General features: G+C 45.0%; 1 protein-coding gene across 1 annotated transcript in view; it reads right to left on the bottom strand.

Annotated features, from left to right (window-relative positions):
- The window catches only part of TPR (translocated promoter region, nuclear basket protein), a 191,083-nt gene that overhangs the window by 59,658 nt on the left and 108,650 nt on the right, over positions 1–22,775 (bottom strand). Inside the window, exons 29-35 of the mRNA XM_068240152.1 lie at positions 22,639–22,770; positions 16,512–16,642; positions 12,472–12,682; positions 12,239–12,382; positions 4,990–5,188; positions 189–391; positions 54–112 (exon numbers count right to left, since the gene is read on the bottom strand). Of these exons, the coding sequence (XP_068096253.1) occupies positions 54–112; positions 189–391; positions 4,990–5,188; positions 12,239–12,382; positions 12,472–12,682; positions 16,512–16,642; positions 22,639–22,770 (1,079 nt within the window). The remainder of the gene's footprint in view (positions 1–53; positions 113–188; positions 392–4,989; positions 5,189–12,238; positions 12,383–12,471; positions 12,683–16,511; positions 16,643–22,638; positions 22,771–22,775) is intronic.

Genomic DNA, 22,775 nt, shown 5'->3' on the forward strand with positions numbered 1-22,775 from the left:
GAAACAAAAGTTGGCTTTTCATGCACTCCTAGAGTGACGGCTTCCATACTTACATGCCTCTTTCACCGGTTGCTGCAGTTGGCTTAACTGTAATCTGTCTCTGATCTGAAACCTGTAAGGACATTGGATGTTAAGTGAAGCTTGTTAACAAAAAATGACAATGCTAAACACTTAAATTAAATATTTACTTTAGAGGAGTCCTGAGCCTCATCCCTTTGCTCGTGGTGACGCTCTTGCTGCTCACGCAATTCTCGCTCCAAGCGACAAATACGCCCTTCATATTGTGATTTCAAAGCACTCATTCGAACTTCTAGCTCTTCTCTTTGTTGGTCAAGAGATGCAATCCTTTGCTTCAAATCTTCATTCTCATTTGTAAGCTGTTCTTTTAGACCTTAACAGAAAGAGTCACCCAAGTTTAGTTACAGAGTATTTAAGTTTAATTTGGATCCAAGTTTATTACCAGCAAAATCACGACATATGAAGTAACTTGTTAGCTACAAAAACATAACAGAAATTGGAAGAAAAAGTTTTAAAGTTAAGGTGGCCACTAATGATGCAATCTTTTCCATCCAATCTTACCATTTCTATGTAAAATAAAGGTAACTGCCTGAAATATCCATTCAGTATATTCACTCAATTTACCCTTATCCTACGTAGATTTGGTAAGATTGGATCATTAGTGGCCACCATTAGACTTATCAACCTCTACTGTAGAATTCAGCCAGCATGGAATAGTCTGAAAATCCATTACCCTACTGAAGATAAAGCTAGTTTTCATGCAAGGTATACCTCTCCTTGGGTGAAACCTGCTCTATCAGATAGGACCTTATTTAATTTACTTTCAACCTGAGTTAACTCTCCTAGGAAATAATTTTTCACTGTATCCTTAAAATAACTTTTCAGCACTCTGCAATTGAAAAAGTACCAAAACGCAGATGAAACAAAGTACTGTCAAAATTATTTTGATTATATTGTTGCGTGCTGTTGAAAAAGGAATTTTATTGACAAGGTGTGAAAATATCACCTAGCAGAAACCGCTGAAAACAAAACAAAAAACAAAACAAAAAACTTCATATGGCCATGGTCCCATATTCTACCTCTTCTTTGATCTCCAACACTTACACTCTCCAGTTAATGCTTTTTACCTCCACTATTGCAGAATTATAAATAGAACACATCAGTTTGCGTCACTCCTAAATATCAGATTATGTAAATTATAATGTCCAACTGCCAAAGCAATCCAATCTCAAAAAGCTGTTCAGTGTATAGTACTGTTCTGCCTAGAGACCAGATTCTCAACGGAGGTGGCCTTTGCACTCACCGGGCAAGAACAGTCGTACGTGTGTACAGAGCTCATTATCGCAATCCTAAGGAGCTGGACTTTTTATTTGAACTGACTAATTTTTGTTAAGTGGTTCCCTGGACAAAATTTCTTGCAGGGAGCCTATAAAAGTAGTGTTCTTAGTGCTTTTTAATTTTTTTTTTTTTTTTTAACTATTTTTTATTACTCTTAAGGCCTCTTTCACAGTGCGACGTTAAAGAGACTCTGTAACATGAAAAAGATCCCCTGGGGGGTACTCACCTCGGTGGGGGAAGCCTCCGGATCCTAATGAGGCTTCCCACGCCGTCCTCTGTCCCACGGGGGTCTCGCTGCAGCCCTCTGAACAGCCGGCGACAGACCCGACTGTCAGTTCAATATTTACCTTTGCAGGCTCCAGCGGGGGCGCTGTGGCTGCTCTCTGCTCCGAACTACACGGAAATACCCGATCTCAGTCGGGTCCGCTCTACTGCGCAGGCGCCGGAAACTTGCGCCTGCGCAGTAGAGCAGACCCGACGGCGATCGGGTATTTCCGCCTACTTCGGAGCCGACAGCCGTCAGAGCGCCTGCGCAGGAGCCAGGAAGGTAAATATTGACGTCATCTTTCTCGGAGGGCTGCAGCGAGACCCCTGAGAGACGGAGGACGGTGTGGGAAGCCTCATTAGGATCCGGAGGCTTCCCCCACCGTAGCCGAGTACCCCCCAGGGGATCTTTTGACGTTACAGATCCTCTTTAAAACAATATTTAAACCAGAATAATGCACTGCAATGAAAAATCAATACCCTTTAGTTTATACTAGCTTAGTATAACTTGGTTACTTTATACTTGGTGCTTTGCGCTTTATACTCCGGGGTCGAGTCCTGCGTGGATGCGGGTGAACGGCGTCCACCCACTTTTTCTTCAGAGTGAACGCCGTTCACCCTGGCTTGTGTGGAGGGGAGCAGCGCAGAGAAGGCAAGCTATGGGGACAGCGGGGATGGGCAGACATCTCCCCCCCATCCCTCACCTTCGTGCTCCCCTTCCTGCCTCTCCCCTCCAGCGGTTTGAAATGTCGGGTCCGGCGGCGAAAGTGGGCGGAGACTTTCCGCCTTCTTCCAGCCGCAAGGGACGCTCCGCTCTGTGTGGGCTAGAAGACCAGACTAGCCGCACACCGAGCGGAGCGTCCCTTGCGGCTGGAACGAGGTTAGTCTCCGCCCACTTCCGCCACCGGGCCCGACACTTCACAACACTGGAGGGGAGGGGCAAGAAGGGGAGCACGAAGGTGAGGGATGGGGGGGGGGGGGGAGAAAAGATGTCCGCCCATCCCCGCTGTCCCCAAAGCTCCCTGCCTACATATACTGGGGACATATACACCTGCCTACATATACTGGGGACATATACACCTGCCTACATATACTGGGGACATATACCCCTGCCTACATATACTGGGGACATATACCCCTGCCTACATATACTGGGCATATATACCCCTGCCTACATATACTGGGCATATATACCCCTGGCTACATATACCGGGCATATATACCCCTGGCTACATGTACTGGGCATATATACCCCTGGCTACATGTACTGGGCATATATACCCCTGGCGACATATACTAGGCACATATACCCCTGCCTACATATACTGGGCATAAATACCCCTGGCTACATATACTGGGCACATATACCCCTGGCTATATATACTGGGCACATATACCCCTGGCTACATATACTAGGCAACAATACCTCTGGCTACTGGGGACTACTATACTCATTGCTACTTATACTGGGGACACCTATAGACCTGGCTACATGGGGGTACCCATTTTGGGGAACAGCTGCCAGATTATGTGTATGTTAGGGGAACGGCTGCTGCCAGATTACGTGTATTTTGGGGAACTGCTGCCAGATTGTGTATGTTTGGGGGACCACTACTGCCAGATTATATGTCCTTTGGGTGTTACGTGTATTTTGGGTGATCCGCTGCCAGGTTTTGCGTATTTTGGGGAACTGCTTCCAAATTATGTGTATGTTGGTGGAACTGCTGCTGCCACATTGTCCATTTTGGGGGAACCACTTCCATATTCTCTGTATTTTGGAGGAACTTCTACCAGATTATGTGTCTTCTTGGTGAAATGCTGTCAGATTACATCTATTTTTGGGGGATACACTACGGCAGAGCTCAAACTTCCTCAGCAGACCTTTTACATCACTGCTAAGGTCATGTATATTTGGCCCCACCCATGACCACGCCCACGGCGTGCTTGACCACGCCCATTGTCCAAGTGAGTCCACTCACTTCTTTTCCCAGGACTAGACCCCTGTTTATACTTAAAGCTACTCATTAAGATATATGGTTTAACAAGTCATATCACAAATATACAATAACATTGACCTATCATCGAAAAGTATGGTCCTTCTTCTAATATCTAGTGATCCTTAAACTGAAGGCTTCACTTCCTTAGCAGTGTGGATAATAAAAAGGACAATACCCGCCTCATGGGAATCTCTGTAGGGTGGATATTCCCCCATTTCCCAGGAGGGGGGGGGGGGGGGGTCCCTATAGACTTCATAAATATCATTATTGTCCTTCCACACTAGATTGTTAAGGACTATGCTTTTCAACTATATATTTGCATCTCAAATACTATTGAGAAGTATATTTGAGAGGTATAGCTTTAGGTTTTAAGTAAGGTTAAAATAACCATAAGATTAGGATTGTACTAATCGTAAACATATTGAAACACAACACAACCCAGATACGCGCTTCAGTGACCTCAGTTTACCCCTAACAATCTATCATAAAACTCGCCATCTAACTTCATTGCTTTATACTTTAAGATCAATATGTTATGTTTGATATACATCTGCATTTTCAACTGTTAAAAACACATCTACTATTTTTCATGATGTATAGTTATGTTCGATGATGTCAAAATGTATTGTTTGACCATATTTGAAAAAAAAACAAAAAAAAAACTTTCTAATAAAAAACTATTGAAACCGAAAAATCAATACCCCATTCACAGTGCAGACATTGCGTTGGTGTCTAACGCTGCACTTTAAGTGAAAGTACTGCATGCAGTGCACGTTATCAGCTGCATTAGACTGTTTGCACATGCTCAGTAATGACTTGGAGACATTTTCATTGCTCGTATTTTCTGTATGCGTTAGTAACGCTGCATTGCAACTTTTTGGGCGTGTTGCGTTGTTAATTTTTGGTGCGACTTTAACGTTGCATCAAACGGCAATGTCCCACTGTGAAAGACGCCTAAATCAGCTGTTCTGACTTTACTCTCACTTCACTGATAGCACAGTGTTTACCAGCTAAAATAATAACAGAAAGAAAAAAAAAAAGGAAAAACGTGCCACACAGGCGGCTAGGTTTACACATTTCATTAAGAAATTTGGGTGTGGGGTATACCGAAAAATGGCTCACCCTGCTCCTGCTAAAGTCCCGGTGGTGTTACTATTACTATTCCCCCTCCAGGCTGCCAGTTATTTCTGGTGGTCAAATTTCGCTGTCTTAATAGTAATTTGGGCTCCATCTTTTGATGGCACCCAAATTACAGACCGAGTGCCACTATTCACATTATAGCCTATGTCAGCAACCAATTTAATTTTTTGCGCTGTTCTTGCTCGATTCAGGCTAGGTAGCTAGCTAAAAAAGTGACAAAATGGCATCTTACCAGTAAGCTGTGCAAGCTTCTGTTTAGCAGCAAGTAGAGTTTTCTTTGTCTTTTCTTCTTTTTCATTAATCTGCTGACGCACTTGTTCTTCCTGTGCAGTTTTGTCCTGGAGCTCTTTATGGAATTTCGACAATTCATTCTGAAGTTGTGAAATCTGTTCCTGGTGAGTTTTAACTTCATTTTCTTTATCCTCTGCAGCCTTGAAGAGATAGCAGTATATCAATTTATAGAACCAACATCTATATATATCTATATCTATTTTTTTTTTTTGTCCTTTAACCACTTAAGGACCGGGCTTGTTTGCGCAGATCTGTGCTGCCTGGGCTCTCCAGCCCACAGCACAGATCAGCAAGCAGCCAGGGCGACCACACTCCCCCCCCCCCCTTTTTTTCCCCACTTGGGGGATGTCCTGCTGGGGGGGGGGGGGTCTGATCGCCGGCCATTTTCGTTCAGCGGGGGGGCTCCTCAAAGACCCCCTCTCCGCAGCGATTTTCCGCCTCCTTCCCCTTCTTCCTATGGGCGGCACAGGACGGCGATCCGTCCTGCGCCGCCTCTGATAGGCTTCAGCCTATCAGATGCCGGCGATCCCCGGTAAAGCAGAGGCTGGGGATCGCCGATCTCCTTTACGGCACTGCTGCGCAGGAGCGCCGTATGATGTAAACAGCGAGGATTTCTTCCCCGCGTTTACATTTAGCCTGCGAGCCGCGATCGGAGGGTCGCAGGCTGTTCACGGAGACACCCTCCGCGAACTGACACCCTCCGCGAACTGACATGGAACGGCAACTGCGACCTGCGTCCGCCTATCGGCTGACGTTGGTCGTTAAGTGGTTAAGCTATTACCTGCAATGTATTTGATCTTTACCAGCATTTTTGCATAGCTATTGGACTTAAGGTGTATACAGAGTTCCTGTCACTTGTAGGGATTTGGACGTGAAAGTAAATTAAGCATTTCAGGTGAAGAGGGGAAATTCTGACCAATTCTGCTTTTTTATTTCTGGTTACAGGAGCCCAGCCATGTCCCTACCTGCCCACACACAGAAGCTCTTTACAGAAGCAGAGGCTAGCTTTTAGAAGCATAGATGAAAAGGAGGTATGGTCACACCAGTGACATACCACCAGTACCAATCTGACAATAAACCAAGCCTTTTAGAGTCAGGTGGGTGGGTGAGTAAAGCATGGCGAGTTATGTTCACACCCCCTTTCCACTCACATAACTAGACTTAAAAGGGACACTTAAGCCAGTAAAAAAAAAAAAAATATAGTTTTACTCACCTGGGGCTTCTACCAGCCCCCTGCAGCAGTCCTGTGCCCTCGCAGCCACTCACTAATCCCCTGGTCCCCTGCTGCCAGCTAGTTTTGTTTTTTGCCGACAGGCCCGACAGGACTGGCCACACGTAGCTTTCTCCGCATTCCCGACTGTAATTAACGCTATTGCGGGCTGCAACGCATACAAAAAGCCTGTTAGAACTTACCGGTAGCGGTATTTCAACGAATCCTCCAGGATGGCTGATACAAGAGAGAGGAAGCCTGCTCCGCCCACCAAAGGAAACACCTTTAAATTAAACAATTAGGCAATTAGGCAACCCTATAAATCCTCCCCTGCCTTCACACCCTCAGTTATTATAGAGTACCACGTAGAAGGATCCACAAGGAAAACAACAAAACATAGTTATATTAATAATCAATAACCCCCCAAATAGGGAGGGAACTAAGGTAGCCATCCTGGAGGATTCGTTGAAATACCGCTACCGGTAAGTTCTAACAGGCTTTTAACAACCAATCCTCCAGGATGGCTGATACAAGAGAGACCAACGAGAAGTTTAGTAGGGTTACCTTAGGGAGGGATGACGTTTTTGAAGAACCTTTCTCCCAAAAGACAAGTCTTGACTTGACAACAGATCGACTCTATAGTGCCTCACAAAAATCTGATGACTAGACCAGGTCGCTGCCTTACATATCTGCTCTAAGGAAGCCCCTGACCTTTCCGCCCAGGATGTGGCGAGGGATCTAGTGGAATGTGCATTTACAGCCTGAGGGATGGATTGTCCTGCATTGGTATAGGCTAAAGTAATAATCTCCCTAATCCATCTTGCAATAGTATTCTTCGGGACCTGTAAACCTTTCCTCGATCCTGCAAAAGCTACAAAAAGGTGATTTGATCTTCTGAAAGATTTTGAAGTTTCCGGATAAGAAAGAAGAATTCTTTTAACATCTAATTTGTTAAATTTTGCCTCAGATTAGCAGGTGGATCACAAAAGGAAGGAATAATAATGTCTTGCGATCTGTGAGACAGAGAAGAAACTTTAGGAAGATAAGTGAGATCTGTTTTGAAGACTATCCTATCTGGGAATACCGTCATATATGGGTCCTTTATTGAAAGGGCTTGAATGTCCCCAACTCTACGTGCCGACGTTATAGCCACCAAGAACGCTGTTTTCAAAGTTAGCCATTTTAACGAAATTGAGTTGAGTGGTTCAAAAGGAGAATCAGTTAAACAATTCAAAACTAAACTCAGGTCCCAGGGAGGTATAACCCTGGACGGGAATCGGCTTTGATCTGGATACTGCTTTCAAAAACTCAATAACTGCCTGTTCCTTGGCTAGTTTAAAATTAAGAAAAAAAGGATAGAGCCGCAACCTGGACTCTTAGGGTACTTGGGCAAGACCTAAATCCACACCGTCTTGCAAAAAATCTAAAATAATAGGTAGAGTTGTTTCTTTTATGCCATTTTTCTTCTTCCAAGAGGCAAACACTCTGACTACAAGAAAAAATTTATTGTAAAGTTTATAATTTACGGCAATTGACTAAAGTAGAGATGACTCTTTCCGAGAATCCTCTTAACTTCAGGGACTCCCGCTCAAGAGCCAGGCCGCTAGGACAAACATCTGGGGGTTCGGGTGCAAAAACTTTTTCTTGACTCAAAAGGTCCATTCTGGGAGGCAGAAACAGAGGCCCCTGTAGGGACAGCTGAAGTATCTTTGAAAACCATGCCTGTTTTGGCCAATGGGGGGGCCACAAAAATTACTAGAGCTGATTTTCGCTCTATTTTCTTCAACACCCCTGCTATTAAGTTGAAGGGGGAAAGGCATATAGAAGCCCTTTCGGCCACGGTTTCGCTAGAGCATCCAGGTGTGACAGGCTGGATGAAGGATACAGGGAAAAGAAAGTTTTGACTTTCGCATTTTGTGGCGATGCAAACAGATCCACAACCGGTTGTCCCCAAAAAGTTATCAACTGGTTGAATACTTCTTCGTTGAGAGACCATTCCGCCTCTGCTACTGAATGTCTGCTTAGTTGATCTGCTAAAATATTTAGCGAGCCTTTTATATGCACCGCCGAGATAGTTTTGAAATTTTCCTCTGATATTTGAAGAATTTGGAGCGCCAAGTCCCTCAGATCCTTTGATCTCGTTCCGCCCTGCTTTTGAATGTAGGATACTGTTACTATATTGTCGGACAATATGTTTACGTGACAGTCTCGTATGGCTGGGAGAAACTCGAGCAGTGACAATTTTACTGCAAGAGGCTCCCTGAAATTTGAGGATTTCTGTCGGATCTCTGGGGCCCATTGTCCCTGTGCCTGTAAATGCTCTAAGTGAGCTCCCCAGCCCCACAGACTGGCATCCGTATAGATTCTCTTCAAGACTGGGGGGTTCCAGAGGCGACCCTGGTTGAGGTTCGCTACCTCTTCCCACCATAGGAGAGACGAGATCACAGAGGGTGGGAGTACCTGAAATTGATCTAGACTCTCCTTGGACTTGTCCCAGACAGTCAGGAACCATTCTTGAAGGATGCGGGAATGAAACTGTGACCAGACAACCCCTGACATAGAAGAGTTTGAGTAGAGTCTGCAATCATCAACAGATCGTCCAGATATGGTATTATATGAATTTTCTGCAGATGTAAAAAGGATGTCACCTCTGCCCTTATCTTTGTAAATATGCGGGGAGCGGATGAGATCCTGAAGGGAAGGGCCCGATATTGGAAGTGGTGAACTGTATCTCCCACTCGTATCGCAAATCTCAGGAACTGCTAATATGCCGGGTGTTTCGGCACATGTAAATATGCGTCCTGAATGTCCAGTGTCGCCATAAAGGCTCCTTTTGGAATTAAATTTTAATGTAAAAATGTTTTCCATGCGGAATTTTTTTTTTTTTTTTACTACTGAATAAATGGGTTCAGCTGTTTGAGATTTAGGATCATCCTATATTTGCCCGACGTTTTTTTGACCATGAAAACTCTGGAGTAAAAACCCCTCTTGTATTGGGTAGCTGGAACCCGGGTAATCACATTTTCTTGTATTAGAGAGGTTATTGAATCTAACAGGGCAGATGCTTTCTCCTGATCCCTGGATAGACCAGTGAGTACAAAGTTCTGAGGGGGGCGGGAGGAGAATTAGATTTTGTACCCCGATTTCATGAGGTCCAAAATAAATGGGTTCGCGGTGACATTTGTCCACACATGACTGAACCCCTGAAGTCTCCCCCCGACCTGTTCCACTTGTTTTCCTTTGCATTAGAAGTGGCTGGCTTGTTAAACAAAAAGGGGGTTCTTGATTTCGCTGAGTTATATGTCCACCTTTTTCTCGGGGGTTGATATTTCGTCTCCTTTTGGGCAAACTGCCTTTTGCCCGGGAAATTTTTATGAAAGGGCATCTTTTTTCTTTTGTCCAGAAAACTTTTTGCCTTTCTCAGAAGACCTTACCCCTTTCCAAACAACAGGTCACCGTCAAATTTCATAGCACATAATTTCTGCTTAGAAACTAGATCACTTTCCCAGGTATTTAACCATAAGGCCCGCCTTGCTGTATTGATTAGGGCTAATGCCCTAGCCGCAGACCTTAGAAATTCAGTTGCAGCATCGGCCAAGAATGCCACTGGTCGTGCAATTACCGGGAATGATTCCAGAATAGTAGCATGAGGCGCTAAGTGCTTATTAAGCCCTGCCAGCCATTTGTTTAAATTACGGGACAAGCACATGGCTGAAATTGCAGGTTTAAAGGAAAATGAGATGGATTCCCATGCCCTTTTAAGTAAATTTTCGGCCTTTTTATCCATCGAGTTTTTCAGGACCCCTGCGTCCTCAAAAGACAAATCAGCATTTTTGGAATACTGTGAGAAAGCAGCATCCAGTTTTGGGCATTTATCCCACAAGGCAATCTCCTCCTCTTTAAAGGGGAATCTATGCTTAAAAGACCTGGGAATATAAAACCTTTTCTCCGGGTCTTCCCACTGAGAAAGAATCAGTTTTTGAATAGCCGGGTGCACCGGAAAGCTTCTACCTTCTGCACACTCCAACCCTGCATAGATATCATCTCTTACCGAAGACGAAGTTGCTGGCTCAGCCAGCTGCTCCGCCTCATACACCGCTTTAAGAAGCTCAGCGGTTTCCTCCGCATTGAATAGATACTTAGAAAATTTCTGGGGAGAATCCTCTAAATTTTCTAAGTCTGAATCGGGCTCACTCCTCTCCTCACCCTCCTCAAGAGAGTCCTCCATTGATGACGACATTGCCAAATCCTGAGCACCAGAACTTGGCTGGACCCCCGGAGGGTTAGCAGGAATCCCCGAGGGAGGAGGCGGGAGAGGGGGGGGGGGAAAGGAGTGGTCAGCATCTGGGCTGGAACTGCCGGCACAGCAGGGGTAGGTAACTGAGGTACTACCCACTGAGCTGGGGAGGACATAACTGATCTAAAAGTTTTAAAAGTGGATGAAAACGCTTTCCTCATAGACTCCATAAAGTTCAACATAACTACAGTGGGGTCTGGAGGCTTACGAGTAGAAGAAGACATTTATCGCAATGTGACCTAGTCCAAGACTTTGGCAACTCAGTATCACACTGTCTGCAGCGCCTGGCCTTGTCAGAAGCCTTTTGAGGATGGCTAGAGTCCTCAGGCATTGAAGGGACAGTTGCAACACATAATAAAAATACATTTTCTTCAGAGACCTGTGACTACCCATATGAAATATAAAGATACAGGCTAACAGGTATTGCCCAGCATATACACAAGAAAACCGAGGGTTTTTTGTAACTTTCTTGTGGACAGAGTGAGCCAGTATCTTACTAAAAAGAGGCTCCCTCTGTCCACCTCTCACCTGTCCTGACGTTTGTGCGCGCCTGGGATCCACTGGGCTCAGAGGGAAAGGCGTCTGACTACTCCATGCCTTCCCTGTGATCCGCCTGCCGCTGGGATGAGAATGGCGGAGGAACGCCGCATACGCTTCCGCTTTAAGCGGAAGAGCGTCATCACGCCGACGTTCCCCCTTCAAACTGGAGCGTTGCGCACTCTTTCGCGCGAATGCCCGCACCCAAACAGCCAGTCTTCAGCTCACGCTACCTCCTCTGCCGCGGATGCAGCCAGCTCAGATACTCCGTCCGGGCCGCCGCCGCTCCGGGATGCACAGGCCCTCTGCAGCCACCCAGAGCGGGGAGAGCTCCACACGCAGTCCCATCCATGGAGAAGGAGGCCAAGATCGTGGGAGACAGGTATAGTCCTGCCTCATAAGGTGCTTCTCCTTCGGTGTGGGAAACACACTAGAACTGAGGGTGTGAAGGCAGGGGAGGATTTATAGGGTTGCCTAATTGCCTAATTGTTTAATTTAAAGGTGTTTCCTTTGGTGGGCGGAGCAGGCTTCCTCTCTCTTGTATCAGCCATCCTGGAGGATTGGTTGTTAAAATACGCGTTGCCGCTTATCTATGCGGTAGGTAATGAGATCAACCTTTGCTCCACTGTAAAGCTAGTACATGGTCTGTGGGTGATCACGAGACATGGCTACAGTCACTTTTGCAACAGGCCTCCAGTATAAGGAAGTTCTGACTGTAAAGTAACTGCCAGAGCTCTGTGTAGAGCTCGATTTTCAAAATTAGCCTTACATGTTATACACAGCTCAGCCTAACCCTAGTGAACAATGTGTCAGGTTCGACACAAATATTTTCAAATATATAGTACCGACTCTGGCCTTCAAATAGCCCCTAACCTGAGCTACTAACTAGCAGAGCTTCACTCTGATAATGCCAAATTGGTTTTGTTTAATTCTCTCAAAGTAAATCATCTAGTGGTACAAATCTTTAATATCACAGGATCATACTGGTGCTGAATACTGTGATACTATAAAAGCGATTCGGAGTTAGGTGGTGAGTAGGAGTAATATGCATACAATACGTTAGCTGTGAGGACTAATGGAGAGAAAATGTTGGTGGCAGCCAAATGCAAGTCTGCTGTGAAATACAGACGCAAGCAAGATAGTCACCTTTTGTACAGTCTCCAACTGTTTCTCCAGTGCTGCTATCTTTACTTCAGACTGTGCATGAGTATCTCTTACTTCCTGTAACTCCTTCTGCAAAGCCTGTCCTTCAGACTTTGCTGCCTGAGCTGTAGACGTCTCCGCAAGCAGCTAGAAATACGCATTTAGACAAAAAAATATCAGTTTGCATGAATACTTTAATTTATGAAGTTGTTCTTGCTCCATTTTATATAGATTACCTTATCATGCTGAACTTTAAGTTCCTCATATTGGGTCTTGTACCGCCTTCCAATCTTTTTAACTTGTGTGATGGTTTTAATTTTTTCTTGTAGATCAAGAACTTTAGCATCAATTTCTTTTTGAAGATGATCCTTTTCTGTTTTAAGCTTTGTGACTTCTTCTCTAGAGCTTTGGCATTGACTTTGGATTGTATTTAGTGCTGCATTCAACCTGAGAAGACACTCTTATTAATATGTAAAACAGTTGTACCTGAAGCAGAAAAAAAAAAGTTAGATACTTACCTCAGTGGATAGTCCAGAGGCTTCCCTGATCTTCCTATGCCCCCCCCCCCCCCCCCCAGTCCTGCGTTGGACTCTTACAGTATTTGACATTGCTATTGAATTTTGCTTGTGACCATGCTCTACTTAATGTATGAGTGCGGATGCACTGCCCAGGCGCAAAGTACGGCCCATCCCAGTGCACTCACACGTAGCGGCTCATACACACTGTTCTGCCCTGCGGACGAGTGACTTCATGCTAAAAGTGCAGGTGCGAACCTTACTGGCCCCTGCACAGAGTAGCATACACAGAGGGGAGCGCAGCTGCAAGGAAGGAGAGTGTGCCAGCTGGCAGCAGATGGATCGTGGTAGATCGTAGTAGCCTCTGAAGCATCCAGAGATTTCCCTCTATAGTGGTAAGTGTCCACAAATTGTGTGTATTTGGCTTCAGGCTTGCTTTACAACAATCCTGCACTGAAACAGAAGATGTGTAGTAGGAATGGTAAATAGAACTTTCCTGCAGTCTCATTTTATTTTCAGCTTAAAGGATACCAGAGCCGAAACCCTTAGGAGAAACTGGGAGAGCCGGCATGTATGGTGAGCTGTCCTGATGCCCACTGCTTCCCCCCCTCGTTCTCTGTCCCCCTATTTACATATCTAAAACCCGATGGCAGCCTCTTCCGAGTCAAGCTTCACCACACAGGCTTGCATGTGTGCGTCCCTCCCTCATGTCATAAATGTGGAGGTCATGCAAAGAGCACTCCCAGCCGCTGAGGGATGCAAGCAAGCCGGGCTAGCGCCTGCGCAGTGCAGCCGGACTCCGGCGACCAGGAAGAGGCTGCCGGAGTGGCTTTTAGATATGAAAGGAGGGGGGAGAGAGGTGGGCATCAGGACAGCTCACCATACATGCAGCTTCCCCCCCTCCCCCCCAATTCTAAGGGGTTTGGCTCTGGTATCCTTTAAGAAGTGCAATCATAATGTAAATAGCATAGAATTAAATTACCAATTAAACTTTTCAGAACCATATTAGGAGTCTGTTCAGGTATAAGTTTGCTTTTTATTTACGGTACTTTTCAGGAGATACTTTGCTGCATTTAATTGCCCAATTTGCACACAAATTAAAAAAAATAAATCACTAAAAAGCACAAGGAAGGAATAACTCGCTTTGTACTGCTCAGAGGCTAAACGCGCTTCTTGAGCTGGTACATAAAACAAAAATCATGAGTATATAGTCTTTTATATACTATACATCATTGGCTCCATGTATAAGTCGGCCCCAATATATGACCTAAAGCTGATTTTCTGACTCAAATAGAAGTTGACTCAGGAAAGTTAATGCCTGCACTTAACCACTTGCCGACCGCCCACTACCAATTGGCGGCGGCAAAGTGGCATCCCCAGGACCGCGTAACGCCAATTGGCGGCGGCACATAGGGGAGGGAATTGCGGGCGATCGAGCGTGCGCAATCGCCGGCATTTTGCTCCACCCACCTGTGACGTCAACTTGCCGGCCAATCAGCAGCGCCGGCGGGTTGTAAATTTTTGATTTGGCCAATAGAAACTGTATAATACACTTTGTTAGGTAAACAAAGTATTATACAGGCTGTCTCCTCTGCTGGTGGTCACAGTGATCGATCGACCACCAGAGAGGACTGCAGCACTGTAAGTGAACACATCAGCACACTGATCCTGCCCCCCCCCCCCGCTCACTGTTCGCCCACAGCACCCCTTAGATTCCCCCCTGATCACCCCCTCAGACCACAGTTTGCACCCAATCACCCCCCCTAATCACTCATTAATCACCCCCTGTCAATATCTGTCGACGCTATCCTTTAGATTAGGTCCTAAACTGCTCCCTGGGGGCTCCTGATCACCCCCCCACCACACATCCTCAGATCCCCCCAGACCCCCCCCCCCCCCCATATGTACTGTATACATCTATTCTCCCCTGTAATCACCCACTGATCACCTGTCAATCACCCATCAATCACCCCCGGTCACTGCCACCCATCAGATCAAACCCTAACCTGTCCCTTGCGGGCATCTGATCACCCACCCACCCACACCCTCAGCTCACCTCCCAAGTGCATCGTTCACATCTGTTCTGTTTACCCACTGATCACCCATCAATCATCACCTGTCACTGCTACCGATCAGATCAAACCCTAATCTGCCCCTTTTGGGCACCCAATCACCCGCCCACACCCTCAGATTGCCCTCAGACCCCCTCTGATCAACTCGCCAGTGCATCATTTACATCTGTTCTCCCCTATAATCACTCACTGATCACCCATCAATCACCACCTGTCACTACTTCCCATCAGATCAGACGCTAATCTGCCCCTTGCGGGCACCCAAACACCTGCCCACACCCTCAGATCGCCCACAGACCCCCCCCCCCGATCACCTCGCCAGTGCATTGCTTGCATATATTCTCCCCTGTAATTACCTACTGATCACCTATCAATCACCCCGTCACCACCTGTCACTGTGGGCTCTTGATCACCCCCCTGCCCTTAGATCTCCCCCCTGCCATTGTGCACCTCTAATCTCCTGTCTGTAACGCTTGATTGTGCTTTGATTGGCTCCGATTGTCTAAATTGTCCCGTGATTGCTTTGATTGCCCCGTGATTGGCTTCGATTGCCCCGTGATTGGCTTCGATTGCCCCGTGATTGGCTTTGATCGCACTGATTGGCTGTGATTGCCCTCTAATCACTCTTATTGGCTCTAATTGTGTTGCAATTGCCTTGATTGCCCTCTGATTGCCCCATGATAACTACCCCCCCCCCCCCCCGGGGTCATTATCCTAGTAATCTAAAAACAGTGATTAGTGAAAACTGTCACTTTTTTAGTATCACTAGTGTTAACAGTTAGGCCAGTTAGCTAGGCCCCTGTGTTAGTGTCAGTTAGCGCTCAGCCCCCCGCACCACAGTCACTAATTAGCCGCTGATTAGCATCATCACTGTCGCTAATCAGCATTGGTACTATATAGTACTCCAAAGGTGGGGGGAAAGTTTGTAGGAATAGGCAGTCCCATATGCAGAGGACTGCATTAGAGGATGCATCCAACATTTTCCCCAATGGTGCCCACTTCTGTTTTTTCCCCTGTGCGCCCAAGTGCAGAGCCAACGAGCAGAATTAGCATACCCATTTCACTGCCAGGGCCCTCATCTCATTTTCAGCAGGGCTTGGTCTGCATGCATTAGCTTTTCTCCGACGGCTCCTGGTGACATCATCAGGAGCCGATAGAGGGGCGGCGATGCATGCAAGCCGCACTGAAGAGGAAATAAAGGTCCCAATGCATTGTGGTGAAATTTGTATGCAAATTACTTTCGCTAGCTCAGCACATACACACAGGGAAGATGCGAGGCAGGCACCCTGGGGGAACATAGGCGGCCCCCTAATGATCAATATCACAGCTTCAAGTCAGAAATTTAGGTCTGACGTGTAGATAAGGCTTTCAGTCAGACCTAAAATTTCTTGATTTGTAGTCGAGGCTATAAAACCAAAATTAGTTTGTACATTAAAAAGAGGATCATAACTAGAGATGATCAGTGAGATTTTTCTGACTTGCATGCAAATGGAATTGGGGCAACTAGAAATCGGCAGCAATTGATTTTGATTGGCCCAGTGCTATGGTGCCTGTTATTTGCAATGTAATTATTATGCCACCCGTTTATCATCTCCAATTATAAGCAATGCTTAAAGAATGCAGCTTAGTATTCTAACCAATATTAAAGCACATAGTCAACTAAAAGGCTTTTTGTGTGTTGTGTTTTACCTTGCAGTCTCAGTTTTCAACTTTCCAATCTCTTCAGTGAGTTGCTGAATACGTTTTACATTAACTTCTCTCTCAGAAAGCAACTTCTTATACTCCTCGGCATCAGTATCCTTCTGCTGATTTAGCAAGTGCTTCAGAAGGACAGAGAAACGTAAATTAGAGTAAGCATCATATTGCCTTACAAGAGGCGCCAAGAGAGATCACTTAATGTTCCGTTCACACTAGGGATCTCAAAACAGCTAGCATTTTGCGGCAGGGATTTGAGCAATCGCATTTTGCTTTAAAATGTCAATTGCGATCGTTCTAAAAACATTTCAAGTGCTGCATGCACCACATTTTCGTTTTCTGCGAATTGCTGGCGATCACTGCCATATACTTGTAATTACTCTAGCGCTTTTCAAAGTGCTAGAGATCCCCGGAAATTTGGGAATGTGCGAAAATACCCGCCAATTGCCCCAGTGTAAATGGGCCCTAAGCTTTCTGCTGTACGGCGTACATATGAATGTGTTCAATATGGGGGCACTGCATGCCAGCAAAGCAAATATCTGGCAATACCTGGGCTTTTGGGGTCTTGAGGAACCACTGAGCCTTTACCAACCCCCCCCCCCCCCCCCCCCTCCCAAATAAAAACACACCTCCTTACTTTCACCTTCTCCCCAGTCTGTGCCTAACCTGCTATCGCCCCCCCCTCCAATCAACAAACATCACTGAAATACAACCACTGACAGTGTTGTGAATAACAAATCATTCCAGTAGAATGCAGTTTGATATAATATGATAGGTAACAAGTAAACAGTCCGTTCTTGTAGGTGGCATGATGGTAGCAGGAAAAATGTGCAAGCAGAGGGATTGAGAAATTCTGACAAGGAACAAATTATGATGGCTATATGTCAGTGAGTATTTAAAAAACAAAAAATGTAATTATGGGGACTTTCCCGATGTGGAGAGGTTAGTAGCTACAGAGATGCCAGTATAGAAAATGAGAAAAGACCATGTTTGTGAGGATTGAAAGCTGGCTCCTCTTTTTTGATCATACAAAAGAACTACTGTAGCGCAAATTGCTGAAAGCCATCATTCTAATCATGGGGATAAGTGTCAGAACACACAATGTATTGAAGCTTATATGTTTGGGGCTGCTGGTCACTCCATGGACCTACGAAAAATGACTGGCCTAGACTGATGAACAATTTGTTTTTTAAATCAGGTCAGTGTTACCATAACATCGATCTAATAAATGTTGCAGCAAACATAGATCCTTACATGGAAAAGGAATCTCCTAAGGGTCTCGGGCAGTGGCAAAGGACAGTGTGGGAAAAACTCTGGAGGAGTAGGTAACTAATATTGGACCAGAGATTCACTTTGGGTTCTACTTAAAGACCGGAACTCTTGCACAGGACGGAGGGAAAACAGAGACATGCACATTGTATGTATACAATTCCACCTCATCTGAGACTAATCACAAATTGTAATTTGAGCTCAGCTGAGTCAGCTAGCTGCTACAGCAGAGCAGCTACTAGGTAGACACAGGACGTTAACAATATGTCTGCTTCCATGGATCAGGAAGTAGAAACAGTGCAGATTTGTTTTAGGAGTTGTATCGGCTGTAACAAAAATGTTTTTCTTTAAAGGTTTGTATGCTGTTACTTATCCTTTAGGCTGCATTTCCACTTGTGCGGTGCGAATCGCCGCACTAAAAATTTGCATGCGGATGTGAATTTCGCATGCGGGTCTATGCAAATTTTCATGCGAATTCACATGGATGACGATGTATGCGAATTTAACCATGGCAGTGCTGGTGTGCTTTTCCATTGTTTCTATGTGAATTCGCATGAAAATTCGCATACCCAAACCTCATGCGAATTTCCTATTAAATACATTGTATGCGATTTGCATAGCGGTATGCAAATTCTGATGGCTCTGCCATGCAAATTTTTTGTGCACAGAAAAACGCAAAGGAATCCTGACAAGTGAAAACAGTCCCATTCACTTGTATTGCTATGCGAATTTGCATGCGAACTCGCGATAGTGGAAATGGGCCCTTAGAGCAGAGAGAAAGTTCTGAATTCACGTCTGCTTTAAGTGCAACATATTAGGAAAGAATTCCTACAGGAATATTGTAATCACATTTTCTAATCGGCTTCTAAACAATTCTCTTTCATTCACCAATAAAACAAACAATCCACAGTATTTACTGAAATTTTCGGTTTTCATCAGAAGTATAACTCTCTCTAAAAATGACAATTTTTTATTTTGAACTGCAGTGAATAATGTACCATGATGCAAAATGGGGCAACTAGTGAGCTTCAGAAGCCGCAAATAGTCAATGCTACTGGGGCCTTGCCCTGATAAATTGGCAACTACAGCATAGTAATAATATATGTTGTCAAGAGGAAAAACCTTTTGCTTTGCACATCACTAAATACTCCAAAATCTGTACTCCATGTTAAAAGGATAAAAATCCTCAGAAACTATGATAAAGTTGCAATGATTATAAAGTTACTTATAGTGAATTAAAAAAAAAATTGCAACAAACTAGGCTCCAAAAACCTAGCTCCTCATTTTGCAGACAAGAGCTAATCCAGTGATGGGCAAGCCAGTGATGCCATCTGGAGTCGGGAAGGAATTTTTACCTTGTAAGGGTTTTTTCACCTTCCTCTGGATCAACAGGGATATGTGAGGGAGCAGGCTGGAGTTGTACTTTGTACTGGTTGAACTCGATGGACGTATGTCTTTTTTCAACCAAAGTAACTATGTAACTATGTAACTATGTAACTATTGCTCGCTTGCCGGATATTGCCTGAATGCACTGTTTCTCCAGCCAACCGATAGTGGCCAGATTCCACTCCTTTCCCCCTCCCTCCCTGCAGAGTTGAAAGCGGGCGGGCACTGGAAACGCACCTCGATCACAGATTCCTGCATCACATCTCCATGGCAACAGGGTGTCACATGACATGAGGTCGGGATGTGCCAGCATCGTACAAGCTGGCTGCCAGCGTGTAATACGCTGGCATGACCCAATATGTGACGCCCTGTTGTCATGGAGACGCAACTCAGGAATCTGATCGAGGCGAGTTTCAAGTCCCCAGCAACTCTGCAGGAGGGGGGGGGGGGGTTGGAATTTATGGAATGCAGGACGTAGCAATAACGTTTACCCAGCCCTGAGCTAACATTCACCCAGCCCTGAACACCTCTTAGTGTGTATGACCAGTATAGCCCCACCCCTCAGAGGGGTGGGGGGATACTGGCCATACATTCTATGAGGGATGGGAGGGGGGAAATACTGGCCATACATACTATGAGGGGTGGGGGCATACTGGCCATACATACTATGAGGGGTGTGGGGACACTGGTCATGCATACTATGAGGGGGAGGAGGAGAAACGGGGGGGGGGGGGATACTGCCTACATCCAGAAGTGGTAAGTACAGTATCAAGCTTTAGCACTAAATTCACAATGTACAGTAAAATTAGAGGACGCCGCCCTCCGCCACCACGGCGCTCCACCCCCCTCCTCAACACCAGCTCATCCGGGGTCCTGGACTCATCCCCACCGTTGCCACACATGCTTGCCTTGGTGCTTTGCCACAAGAAGCTACATCCAGGGGACATAGTAAGAGCTCACAGGGCAACATTCATGCCAATTGCTTTATTTGTTAACAATAGCTAACCTGCTGAACTAGCATTCTGCCACCTGGCTGCTACACATTTAAACTTGCTTGCTTGCATGCTGGGCTGTGCTGAATAATCTTTACCCTGATATACTGGATGAGGAGCATAATATGACATGAGGAAAGAGTGTGGTTACAAACTGCACCGGTGCAAAAGACGACCTTTCTGTTTGTTTGTTTACCTTGATGCTGCTGAGTACGCCTTCGGGTGGTGACTAAAGTGGAACTGTCGCAGATTATCAAGAGTTTCTGATGTAAACAGCAAAGTCTTAAAGAGAATCTGTACTCTAAAATTTTTACAGCAAAAAGCATACCATTCTATTAATTATGTTCTCCTGGGCCCCTCTGTGCTGTTTCTGCCACTCTCTGCTGCAATCCTGGCTTGTAATTAACAGTTTTAGGCAGTGTTTACAAACAAACTAACCAGCTTGTGATAGGCTCACATTTGCAGAGTGTGTGAGTCATACAGAGCCTGCAGGGGGCCTGCATAGGGTGTGTATCGCTTCTATCCAATCACAAGCAGCCCTGCACATTCCACACATTCCAGCCTAGCCTGACAGAGCCGACAGAAGATAACAGATTAGATCATAACAGAGATAACACAGCCACTGTGCAATTAGATAAGGATGCAGTAAGCCAGAGCACATTAGAACAGGCAAAGGAACTTATAGGATAGAAGAACTAAGGCTGAGAATTTTGTTACAGAGTCTCTTTAAGGCTCATACACACATCAGACCATAGTCTTTGGAAAATGAAAGACCACAGACCCATTTTACCCCCTTCCATGTAGTATGAGAGCCATACCTACACAGTTATTTTGGTTTAAAAAAGACGTACGTCCGTCGAGTTCAACCAGCCTATTCTATGGAGCTGAACTCCCCATCAGACAGAAATCTTTGCAAGATGCTGCACACAAAGATGCTGTAGACATTCAAAAGATCAGTATCTGCAAAAGATCTGTTCCTGCAAAATTCATTCATAGTCTATGAGATCTGCAGATCATCATACACACCTTGTTTAACAGACATTCATCTGCAGATCAGATCCACCAGGATGGATTTTCAGATCTGCAGATGAATGTCAGTTAAACAAGGTGTGTATAATGATCTGCAGATCTCAGACTATGAATGCAATTTGCAGAATGGATCTTTGGCAGGAACAGATCTTTTGCAGATACTGATCTTTTGTGTCCGTACAGCATCTGTGTGTGCAGCATTTTGCAAAGATTTTTTCTGATGGGGAGTTCAGCTCTATAGCTCTCAGAAGGTATGGCTCTCATACTACATGAAGGGTGGTAAGATTGGTCTGTGATCTTTCATTTTCCAAAGACTATAGTCTGATGTGTGTATGAGCCTTTAGTGTGACCACTTGAATTGCTTCTAATTTGCATCACCTGGATGAGCTGAGTGAATAAGGCCTTATCTATATTTTTGCATTATTGCATGATCCCTCAGGACTGTTACCTGTTGATGTAAGGCTGTGCAGCCTCTAGTTTTTCATGTGCAGATGATAGAGAAAGGCTTTTTTGCATTGAAGTGTGTGTGGGAGTTGGGGGTCAGGGGTTCGGGGACGGATGGGCTGGGGTTTTGTGGGGGTTGAGTTACCGTTGCGGGATTTTTTTTGTCACTGTAATGATTTTTTTACAAGTGTTGAATAAAGTTTTGTATTTTTATAACAAATATACTTGTATTCAATCAGGTCATACCCCTCCCTCCTTATATCTCAAAGTTTTTGTTTTTTACAGTAAAATGTACTAACATGACAGAAAATGACATCAAACTATCAATTTGATAGTACGATGTCATTTTCTGGCAACGCAGGTTTGTAAATTTTACTGTACATTGTGAATTTAGTGCTAAAGCTTGATTTGAAGAAAATCGTGAATCGAAATTGCAATGTCTGACAGAAATGGGTCAATTCAATCTTTTCCTAAAATAATTCAGACCTAGAATACAGCGGATCAAAAGGGGAAAAGGACCCGCAACATCCACACACATTTAGACCAAAGGGAGCGAGGAACCAGAAAGCTCGAAATGTCCAGTAGAAAAGAAAGTTCCGCTACACCAGTGGCTGGGTGCAAAAGGTTTCTCCGTTTATTTTTTCATCAATCAGTGAGTACAAAAGTTAAAAACACTCACGCGTATCGGAGCTCATGGCTCCTTAAATAGCTATGATTAAGGAGCCATGAGCTCCGATACGTGTGAGTTTTTTTTAACTTTTGTACTCACTGATTGATGAAAAAATAAACGGAGAAACCTTTTGCACCCAGCCACTGGTGTAGCGGAACTTTCTTTTCTACTAGAATACAGCCCTTTAAAATTATGCCATCCATGCATTAGCCAGAGTTTCCACCTTTCTAGGGATCCAGAACATCTACAATCACAAAATGTATTAAATCATGTTAATAGCACCAGCTATATGATCTCCAAGAGGGGTTTCACCTCAAACTGATAATCCTACCTGTGTTCGTAACCTCCAACGCTTAACATCCTCCTCAAGCAGTTTCTTCTCTGCCTGAAGCATGCCACTCTTCTCACTCAGTTCAGAGTTTGACTCTTGTAATGGCAATATATTTGCTTCAAGTTTTCGTATCTGAA

The sequence above is a fragment of the Hyperolius riggenbachi genome, chromosome 6 (assembly GCF_040937935.1).
Source record: "Hyperolius riggenbachi isolate aHypRig1 chromosome 6, aHypRig1.pri, whole genome shotgun sequence".
Lineage (NCBI taxonomy): Eukaryota > Metazoa > Chordata > Amphibia > Anura > Hyperoliidae > Hyperolius > Hyperolius riggenbachi.